This window comes from Pseudochaenichthys georgianus, chromosome 12, assembly GCF_902827115.2.
Source record: "Pseudochaenichthys georgianus chromosome 12, fPseGeo1.2, whole genome shotgun sequence".
In the NCBI taxonomy this organism is placed as follows: Eukaryota; Metazoa; Chordata; class Actinopteri; order Perciformes; family Channichthyidae; genus Pseudochaenichthys; species Pseudochaenichthys georgianus.
This window is the reverse complement of record NC_047514.1, coordinates 19,305,042-19,316,020: the sequence shown is the minus strand read 5'-3', so window position 1 is coordinate 19,316,020 and position 10,979 is coordinate 19,305,042. Positions and strand designations below refer to the sequence as shown.

The 10,979-nt window shown below is 41.3% G+C and overlaps 2 protein-coding genes across 2 annotated transcripts in view; both read left to right on the top strand.

Moving 5' to 3' along the window:
- Nucleotides 1-1,329, top strand: part of sdad1 (SDA1 domain containing 1) — a 3,568-nt gene extending 2,239 nt beyond the window's left edge. Inside the window, exon 9 of the mRNA XM_034096513.1 lies at nt 1,268-1,329. Within this exon, the coding sequence (XP_033952404.1) occupies nt 1,268-1,329 (62 nt within the window). The remainder of the gene's footprint in view (nt 1-1,267) is intronic.
- A 72-nt stretch (nt 1,330-1,401) lies between these two features.
- On the top strand, nt 1,402-10,038 carry klhl8 (kelch-like family member 8). Its single transcript, XM_034096154.1, has 12 exons — nt 1,402-1,443; nt 1,978-2,197; nt 2,415-2,476; nt 2,813-2,978; nt 3,120-3,440; nt 4,186-4,372; nt 4,673-4,816; nt 5,438-5,549; nt 6,136-6,304; nt 6,795-6,954; nt 7,626-7,827; nt 8,331-10,038. The coding sequence occupies exons 2-12, from the start codon at nt 2,000-2,002 to the stop codon at nt 8,452-8,454; spliced, it is 1,845 nt and encodes a 614-aa protein (XP_033952045.1). The 5' UTR covers nt 1,402-1,443; nt 1,978-1,999; the 3' UTR covers nt 8,455-10,038.
- The last annotated feature ends 941 nt before the right edge of the window (nt 10,039-10,979 follow it).

Sequence of the window (10,979 nt, the reverse complement as noted above, 5' to 3'; positions counted from 1 at the left end):
GTCCTGCACACCAGTGGTGTAAAGTAACTAAGTAGATTTACTGAAGTACTGTACTCTCTTGTATTTCAATGTCATGTGTTGATACTTTGTACTTCTATCCCCCAATAATTCACAGGTAAATGGTGTGTTTTACGCCATAACCTTAATTTAATATCTTTAGTTACTTTGCAGAATTTGTTTAATGATGTGAAATATATTCAACACGACTTTGTTTACACCTGGAGTAACATTCACAAGCTACCCTGCATTATACAGTCATTACAACTCGCTGCACCTTTACCAGTTTTAATAACACTCCAATGCATCAATAATAATAATAATCAAAATATGTATTATTCTGGTATGGGCCAATCAGCATAATGAGTACTTTTACTTTTGGTACTTCATGTTCATGTTGATGCTGATACTTTTGTACTTTTACATGAGTCACATTTTAATTGCAGGATTTTAACTTGTGACAGAGTATTCTTACCCTCTGATAGTTTTACTTTGACTTAAGTACAAGATTGAAGTACTCAGTGCTCCACACTTTAATACTTAGTTGGAGATTTGGAATTAACGTTGCACCATGTTTGGATGGCAAAAACAGTATCTACTTCTTAGGTATAGATACAATAGTAAAACGTGCATGTGTAATCTGAAGAAATACATACTGTAGATGTGCAATATTTGTCCTGCCTTCTGCGTTTCAATAAGTCTGCTTCACAATTATCATTCCTTTTCACAATCTGCCTCAATCTTAAAAGGAAATATTACAACAAACTTACATTCAGATGAAAGCTCAAATAATTGTGTAGTTACTGTCACAATACTGTGATCAGACTATAGAACTATAGAAGCATTAAGTGTAGGTGTGGTGTGTTCTTGGTGTCATGAGTGCAAAGAGAGGTTTTCTACACATTTCTATCTAATGGGTTATTTTGGTTGCTTAATGGAAGTCCCTTTTGTATGCAGATGCATTGAAATAATATGTACGCATTTAAAAATAGGTTGCTGTCGCCATGTTTGTTTTTTCAGTTTGTACTCAGCAGAGTTCTGAAATACATCTCTGCCTTTTTAAATTATTGAATATCTCACTCCTCATAAATAATACAACTTGACAATGTTATCATCTTAAGGATATGAAAGTCCTGAATCTGTAATTGAGTTAAGGGAATATTACAAAGTCCCTATGTGTGGTTGCATAGATGAAGCCTATCAGAAGTGGAGATAGAAAGCCTTTGATCACTAGTGCATATGATGTGACTTGATGTTTCTGCTCTTATAGCTGAGAGGACTAGTGATGAGGGGGCGATACACTGTCTATTCAGTGTCAGAGACATAGCTTAAGAGAGAGACGGCATCATCTGAAAGATGTGGGTGGAGCTCTGGCCTCGGGCTGTCTGCTTCAGTTTCTCTGTGAAAGTATCAGCTGTGGAGATTTTTCATCAGCTTCATCAATAGGTAGGAATTGTTATGGGTTTGATTGCACAGTTGTTCTCTGCCTGATCTGCCATGTAAGCTTAGAGGAATCTGCATGTTTTATGTATTGTCTTTAGCCTCTGTTGAAGGAATGAGTTGAAGGGGAAGTGACACTGAAAGGGAGAGGAATACTGACCGAACTTGCTCAGCTGGCAGGCAGTGTCCCCCGCCACCGATTCCGCTTTTGTTTCCTCCATGGAAATCTGCAGAAGGTTATTTGCACCGAGTTGTGGTTTCTATTTCATATTGCAAGGTATTCTTACATCATGCAGTGAAGATTTGGCCTGCCTCTAGCTGAGAACGGGCCGATGATCTATTGTTTATCATTTCCTTCACAGCCTATCAATTAGGTATTTGGTTTCATAAATCAATATTCAATTTATTGTTCAATTTATGAGTTTTTTGCGGGGAAAACTGTGATGATAGGCACACATCTTCACCACTGACGTGCTGGAAGATACAATTGAATATCACAGTTGATTGTTCATTAATAATGTAATCCTCTCTGTCCTATAGGTGTTGTTACCTGTAGCCAGCTATGGCACCAGGGGATGTGGTGCCAGACCATATCAAGCAGGTGAAGCCCAAAGAGAAGCGTCCTGCGATCAAGGCACCGAAAGCAGACTGTGAGCCGGATGGGTCGTTTATCTTCGAGGCTCATGAGGCCTGGAAAGATTTCCATAACTCCCTCAGACATTTCTATGAAGTAGGAGAGCTCTGTGACGTCACGCTGAAGGTAGGTCACTCAATCTGACTCAAGTAAAGTGGGAGATTTGTTTGTCTTATAAGTGTGTCTGTATTGCCATGTTAAATGTTGCAATTAAAAAAGTTGTATAGAATAATTAATCAGAAATTCATGTTAATCTTATTTTTTTTTAATCCCTTATTCGCTGCCAAAACCACAATATTCTGTATTTTTCCCCCTGTTTTTTTAAACATGTGTCTCTTTGTAGGTTGGCAGTAGGCTGATACCATGCCACAAGCTAGTGCTGGCTTGTGTGATCCCTTACTTCAGGTATGGGACATCTGTATGTTCTATTTTTTGAATATATATCTATATATTTGTTTACCTTGGTACTGGATATTTAATCTTAAAATTGATTTCATGTAACATTTATATAAAGATGCTTAGATAAAATTGCTGCGTTCGTTCTGGTATATTGACATTGGGTTCCCACAGGTCCTTGGAGCCTGTGTCTTTTATTATATCCGTTTCATATCGGTGAAAACACATGAACGTGGTTTTGTTGTTCTTTTGTGTAGATGGAGATGATGACAGTGTTCTAAATATAAAAACTTCTTTAGCTGAATTCAAAAATATTTGAAACTTTGTGGTCATTTCTTCCCTCAGGGCCATGTTCCTGTCAGAGATGTCCGAGGCTAAGCAGAACCTCATAGAGATCAAGGACTTTGATGGTGACGCCATCCAGGACCTGGTGCATTTCGCTTACTCCTCAAAGCTCACATTAACTGTGGACAATGTTCAACCTCTGCTGTATGCTGCCTGCATCCTTCAGGTAAACACAAACAATCAACAACACCAAGCTTTCATGCACGTTGTCCTCCTTATTTTTGCATGAATTAAGGGTCTCTGAATGGTTGCTTTCAGGTAATACATCATCTGTTAATCCTATTTCCGTTTATTTGCTTTATCTCAGGTGGAATTGGTGGCGAGAGCCTGCTGTGAGTACATGAAGGCCCACTTTCACCCCACGAACTGCCTGGCGGTACGTACCTTCGCTGAGAGCCACAATCGTGTGGACCTGATGGACATGGCCGACCGCTACGCCTGCGAACACTTCACTGAGGTGACGGAGTGCGAGGACTTCACCTGCGTGTCTCCCAAGCACTTGCGCACCTTGTTGTCCTCTAGCGAACTCAACATTCATTCAGAAACACAGGTGTACAACGCAGCCGTGAAATGGCTGAAGGCTAACCCGCAGCACCACGAGGACTGGCTGGAACAGATCATGTCTCAGGTCAGACAGCGCAACACTTAAAGTCATCAAAGGCTGGGGTTTAGCTTAGTCTAAAGGTCTCCTATCATGCAAAAGGCACTTTTCAATGTCTTGTATACATAAATCCCCGGTGTGTCAGTAGACCCACAAAGTGTCAGAAAATAAAACCCTCTCTCTTTTCCTCCGTACCCACATCTCTTAAAACGGGGGTACAATGGAGCTGATCCAGATTTGCTGCCGATCTGACGTAATATCGGAAATGTGGGCGGGCTTTACACCACGGCCCTATCAGAAACGTCGCTATCAGAAACAATGCGTGACGTTTTGGAAGTAATATGGTCTATGTTTACATTAGCAAGCATCGCTAACACTCAGAGCTAACCTGTACTTTTTTCCGGAATCAGCAGTTCTTTAACAGGGCTGAAATAGAGGGTTATGGCTAGAATGGGTGATCTGTTTGGTATTGTGAGCAAAACACTACATAGACATGTTTTTTATATATCTGAGACCTATAATATATGCCTTCAAATTGTATAATAGGAGACCTTTAAGTAAGTCAATGCTGTGTTTTTCTTAAATGTGTTATACAACCAAAAGTGATGTGTTTGAAAGTGTGTGCTCTCATTGACTTTGTGGCCTAGTTTACTGGTTATCTAATTGTTTAGTGACACAACTCTGTAGAATGAGTGTTACATATGTGTTCTTCAAGCTTTATTCAATCACTTTTACACCCACGATAACATGTGCACGCTGGCCTCTCCTGCAGGTGCGCCTCCCCCTGCTCCCTGTAGAGTTCCTGACGGGGTCAGTGTCTAAGGACGAGATGATTAAAGGGAACCTGAGCTGTCGCGACCTGATGGACGAAGCCAGGAACTACCACCTGCACCTTAGCAACAAGGTGGTGCTGGACTTTGAGTATACAGTCCGTACCATTCCCCGGAAACACACTGCAGGTGATGCTTATATGATGCTGGTGTTTGGCTTTGATCAACTGATTTGATGGCTTTTCTAGCGACAATCAGCACTTTTTCTTATCATCTTTGAAAAAACACATTCATAAAACCAAATGCCTGTCTGTGCGTTTGTGTTGTTACACGCTTAGTCTTGTTTTCATAACAAAAGCACAATTCCAAAATGTTGTTTTTTCATAATTTTTTGTCTTTAAGAAAGTGTTTATTCTGAGGTTCATTGGGCTTTAAGTATGATGTGCTTTCCCTTTATCAACATTCTGTTATTTCCCTTTTTCCCCTCAGGGGTTTTGTTCTGTGTGGGGGGCCGGGGGGGTTCTGGTGACCCATTTCGCAGCATCGAGTGTTACTCCATCACCAAAAACAGCTGGTTCTTTGGCCCTGAAATGAACAGCAGACGGCGTCACGTGGGTGTCATATCTGTAGGAGGTAAGAGCGGTGACGTATCAGAAAGACGGAGCAGCTGGGTTTAGAAAGAGCACAGAGCAACATTACAACACGATCACTGCCAGTTCATCGGGACACCTATCTGAAACTAATGCCGTCTAATACAACAGTCTTTCATTCAATTCCACCTTAGTAAAGGTTACGATGTGGAACTACTTGAGCAGGCCTCCCTTGAAAACGAGATTAATGATCTCAATGGGATTTATCTGTATAAATAAAGGTTTGAAATGAAATGAAAAGATATTTCCGTTTTGTTGAATCTGTAGTGGAGAGTTATTGATTCAACGTCATGATCATTTTGGAGGATGCCGTTTGTGGTGCTGTGTTGCATTATTCAAAAGCGTCTTTATTATTTACATAAACTGGCAATTGAGTGTTTTATACTTTGTCTACTGCTTTACCCTGACATTTAAGGTTTTAAGAATATCATCTATAAATGCTAGCTCTAATTTGCAAAGAAAAAGGTTTATGGGGAATCTGGAAAACACACTTAAGTGAATACAGTTGACCTTTTGAACTTCCCGAATGAAAACATTATCCATGGTCAGGTCACATGATCATTTAGACTTAACTTCCTTCCTTTTTTACTGTCTGTTTCTTTAGGCAAGGTGTATGCTGTCGGGGGCCATGATGGTACCGAACACTTGGGCAACATGGAGATGTTTGACCCCCTCACCAACAAGTGGATGATGAAAGCCTCCATGAACACCAAGAGGTACGCAGACGCTACAATGTGCGCTCCTCTCTGACCATTTCTTCTTCCATTTACATTCTGAACACAAGAGACTCCAGAGAGGATGCATCTAAAACGCCATTTTGGGCTGCAGTTTGGTTAAGAAAAACAAAACCTTTGTATATACAAATGAATGTTCTGGTACTTGGTAGCAGTGATATTTACAAACTCCAGTTTTAGGTGCTTTATTTTGCGGTTTCAAAAGAAGATAATCATCTCTATATTGTTGCAATTCTCCGCCTTAATAATGACACTATTTGACTGACCAAATGAGTAGGAGTGGGTGGGTGGCCAGTGGGTGGCCAAATCCACTTCATTGGACAAAGTCATTGAAAATATGTAATATATTTAAATACATAAAGCCTAGAATGTGTGCTTTTCTTTACACTCACAGCTTGACCTCTTCAAAACCCTCCTGTTGATCTCTAAATCCTATTTTCTCTCATCCTGTTGACTCTGAACATTTTCCTTTTTCCAACTGCTATGTACAGTATGCATATAGTGTACTAAGAGTATTTGGGTACCAAGCAGAAATACAGCTTTGAGCAAGGTCAGGTGTGTTTCTCAGGAGGGGTATAGCCCTGGCAGCGCTCGGTGGTCCTATCTACGCTATCGGGGGGCTGGACGACAACTCCTGCTTCAACGATGTGGAGCGTTATGACATCGAGGGCGACTGCTGGAGCGCTGTGGCTCCGATGAACACGCCCAGAGGAGGAGTGGGATCCGTGGCGTTGGGGGTAAGACCGCAAAGAAGGGCCATCAGCTGCGAAAGATATATCATCTCTCCTCTGGACTTTACTGCTTTCTAAAGGGTTTGCAAAAGGTGCTTAAAGTGAGTGAGTTGTGACCAAAAGAATAAAGAATAAGGTCCGTGGAATTCAAATGAACCTCACAACTGTATCTTATATGTTGACCAAAGTTTTGTTCATTAAGTAGCACTTTACAAGCACTCACTCTTGGACCTTTACAAAGTAAAGAGGCGTTTTCATTACTACGGCTTGTATTCACTGTGAAGTGACTGAGGCAGAATACCTGCCATGTGTCCCGTGATGGCTTGAGAAACATTCATTGTGAGATTCTGCGCCCTCAGTGTTGTCTGTCAGAGAACATATACGTGTGTTTATATGTGCGCAGCTTATCGTGCATACGGACCCTCGGCTTGACTGTCCTAGAAAAGTCAAAAGTTGTAATGTCTGTACTAACACTCATATTTCCATCTTGTGCCAGAGTTTTATGTACGCAGTGGGAGGCAACGATGGCGTGGCGTCACTGTCCAGCGTGGAGCGGTTCAACCCCCACCTCAACAAGTGGACCGAGGTCAGCGAGATGGGCCAACGCCGGGCGGGAAACGGAGTCAGCAAGCTGAACGGCTGCCTCTACGTAGTGGGTGAGAAGAATAAATAAAGATGAACTCCAAATGCCCGCAACAAAAGCAGAACTGATCACTCGCCAGATATTGTTGTTACCACACATTGTAGTTCTAGATGTATTCTGTCTAGGGATGCCAGCGATTATTCGAATATTCGCTACAGTCTCCATAATCGAATATTATTTTTAAAGATCGATTTATTTATTTTTTTTATGGTCGGTCGAATAATCGATTATTATTCGCCAGGGCTGCCGAATAATCTGGCAACCCTAATTCTGTCTACGTCTGCTTGAACTGCTGTGACTGGAGTTTTTCTATAAACCAAAGTCACATGCCTCCTAGATACACACCCTACAGTTATATACACAAATGCGTGAATCAGGAAGGCAAAAGTTCATGTTTTGTAAAGCCAGCTGGAGACTCATTAACAGAGTGTGAGGATTTGATTTTTATTGTACCACTGGAGTTTGAAGAGTTATTCAAGGTCCATTAAAACATCTGTTGAGGCTTCGTGCCTGGACAGTAGCTGAAATCATCTTATCCCGTGCCTGCACTATAAACAACAACATCATCGTTGTTACACCTAAATGTTTTGTTTGCCACTTTGTTATTTTTAAAAACCATCCATTTGAGCTTTTTCACAAAAGTTTTGGGATTTTTAATAATTGTCTTCCTCGTATTTCCTGAAGGTGGTTTCGATGACAATTCACCGCTGAGTTCTGTCGAGCGCTTTGACCCTCGAATGCACCGCTGGGAGTACGTGTCTGAGCTGACCACCCCGCGGGGGGGGGTCGGGGTCGCCACTGTGATGGGAAGAGTGTTCGCAGTCGGGGGGCATAACGGGAACATCTACCTGAACACAGTAGAGGCCTTTGAGCCTCGAATGAACAGGTGAGGAGGAGATGCTGTTTCTTTAATTATAGATAATATATGGATTTGGTGTTATCAATCATCTCCAATAACAATCAGAATAAACTGTAGGTGCCCCATCAGCCAAGGTTAGCATCACCCTGCATAGTAACCTAGAGAGTACAATAGCTGAGGGAGACCAGTGCATGAAAAGAAAACACAAACGACGACAATTAAAATGTAACTTATGGCTTTGCGATGCTCATTTAGAAACAAACAACTGGAAATACAAACAAACAACACAAACCCTGATATAGGCATACTGCACATTAGAACAATGCTAAGGCCACCAAGCAGATATTTGAGGTGAAAGATGTTAAGTCTCCTGAATGATGTCACCTGAGCATTCAAATGGGATGACACGTCATGGTATTCTAGCCTGGAAAACAGTATAATTAACTTTTGTTTGCCACAATGACCCAGCTATAGAGCTACACCTCTTTAATGTCATGACTGTCGGCATGTCTTCTGATGACTCTGTCCAGGTGGGAGCTGGTGGGCTCCGTGTCTCACTGCCGGGCCGGGGCGGGGGTGGCGGTCTGCTCGTCTCACGTCAGTCAGATCAGAGACGTCGGCCAGGGCTCCAGCAACGTGGCCAACTGCATGTGACCCCCCCCACTGACCACCAGGTGACTGACTGCCAGGCGTCCTTCAGATCTGACCGCCGCACAGGCACACAACACAAAGCACACCCACAGTGACGGAGTGACATCACTGCGCCACTGTCCCTGAACGCCAGCCTCAAACTGTTTTGGGAAGACGTTCAGTTTGCACACAGGGATGGAGGAATGTTAGGGACTGACTTGAAGTGCACAGCTGACAAATCTGAGGGGTTTTTCTTGACTCCTGCTGGTGTTATTTGCAATCAGTGATGTAGTATTTTGTACTGTATTTTATTTGTTTAACTGCCTTTTACATCGTTTTTTTTAAGGGAACATAGTAACTGAAACTATTTAGTATTTAATGCTAACATCTCGAGAATGAAAGGTTATGTTTTGGGGGATTTGGTTGAACTGCACATTGTGAATGTGGACTGTATATAAGCCAGTATGGACGCATTTCTTCTTCCAGATTGCAGTTGTTTTCAAATCATCAAACTGGATTCACTTTTGCAGTGCAGCGTGTGCACCATTCTGAAATAGGATGATAAGATGTCGATAACATTTCCAAGATTCCTGAGATCTTATGCTAATCAGTAAGACTGTTTAAAGGTGCAGAATGAATCTACCGGCAGCAGCCAGCTGGACCACACTGCAGCAGGTGTAGCTGCCTGCTCATGTGTGTGAGCAATCACTGACGGGGACAATCAGGTGTGTGAGGCGACGAGTCCGAGGAATTCACCGCTGCAACCGCCAAGCACAAAAACGTGCGTTCCAGGACGCTGTCGGTGCAAACCTGGTTGAACGCCTGCTGAACCCTGAGTGGAGGAGGTGTGACCGGCTGAGAGTCGGGGACTGATCAGAGCAATACGGTGCGCCTCAACACTTCTTTTCCAGTTTTACATTATTGTACAGAGAGAAGATTTGTGTTTGACGATAGCTGGACTGTCAGAAATCCTAATCCGAGTGCTTTCAGATGTGAGAGAGAGAGGCAGCTGAGGTTTGCAGATGGTTGCGCTATATTTTAATATATGGACATTTTGTATAATAATAAAAATAGGTGTATCTTTGGTATTATCCTTTACTACACTCTTATCTAATCCATCGCTGTGCACTATTTTCCTCGAATAGATGTGAAGTCTGAGTATATTTTTGTCCTGGATGGAGAATTTCACGTTATTCATGTTATAAGTTTGAAGATGTTTATTTAACACTCGGTTTCTATTCTATCTATGGACAAATTTATCATTTCTGGCAACAGTTTGTTTTTTTCAGAATAGTTTGACAGTGATGGCTTTTACAGAAGTGCTATATACAATTTGACTAGAAACAGCTGTTATTGCACAGTTTGTGTCCTGCCGGCAATCATTTTGGTGCATATTATAAACATGGTACATCGTTTTTTACACCAAACTTAAAACAAAAACGTGATGCCAACTTTGTTAGCAACTGAGCCAGAAACTCCTTTTGTACATTTTTTTGTAAACGTTACTGTACTTTGTGTTGTTCCTCCTTTTCGTCACTACTTCCATATTGTTCCTTTTATTTACATGGTATTGGTACATTGGGAAAATAAAGTTATGTGTAAAGATTATTATTGGGAATCCTCTTTTTTTTCTCCTGTATTTGACTCACAGAAAACTGCATTAAGTGACCCGTCACTCCTCACACTGCTTTCAACTGGAGTAAACGCACCTGAAACTGTCGAGTGTGCATTTTTTTCTCAATGAGATTCATAAAATAATTATTTTCTGAAACGTAGGTTCGGGGAAAGCTCCTGATGCTCGTTTTGTAACAACAGCTTGGAGAAGGCAGCGGGGTGGCAGTATAACGTTTATTAGTTGACATGTGGTTGTTACAAAGTCTCTTGTGGACTTTGTGGTTTCACTGGGTCAAATGTGAGTGGCACACTTTTTACATACAATCATTTGTTTACATACATCAAGTGACACATGGTATTACCCCCTGTGTGTTTGTATTATTATTATTATTATTATTTTGTACTATGTAATATTACTTAATTTCTGGCCCTGCACACAGCTCACAGCATGTATATACCATTTAAACAATAATTATTTTAGTATTTATTTATTTAAAGAGTGAAATGGCACACCCAAAAAGAAGTGCTTTAAATAAATATGTCCAGCCTTTAACCTTGAGTGCCTTAAGTCAGGATGTTTTATTTTAAAAAGGCATTCAGAAAGAAGTAAAATGCAAAAGATAATTACTTTCAACTTAAATCAAATGTCCAATATGTGTTTTTATTGTTAGCAAAAGCTACTTTTGGTTTAATTCAATTAAAATGTTTGATCGTTATTGCACAAAATGGAATCACCATTTCCAACACAGTTGTAACCAATTGAAATGTACAGTATTTGTTGTCAAACTGCTGTGGGTTGTAATGTAGAAAATGAGTGAGGAGGTCTGTCACCTGTGTTTTACTGCTTTCAGTCTTTGGACCCGGCCGGATGCTGAAAAGAGGGGAACCAAAGAGAAGATGCTCAGAGGTTCGAACACTGGGAGAGGGAGCGCATC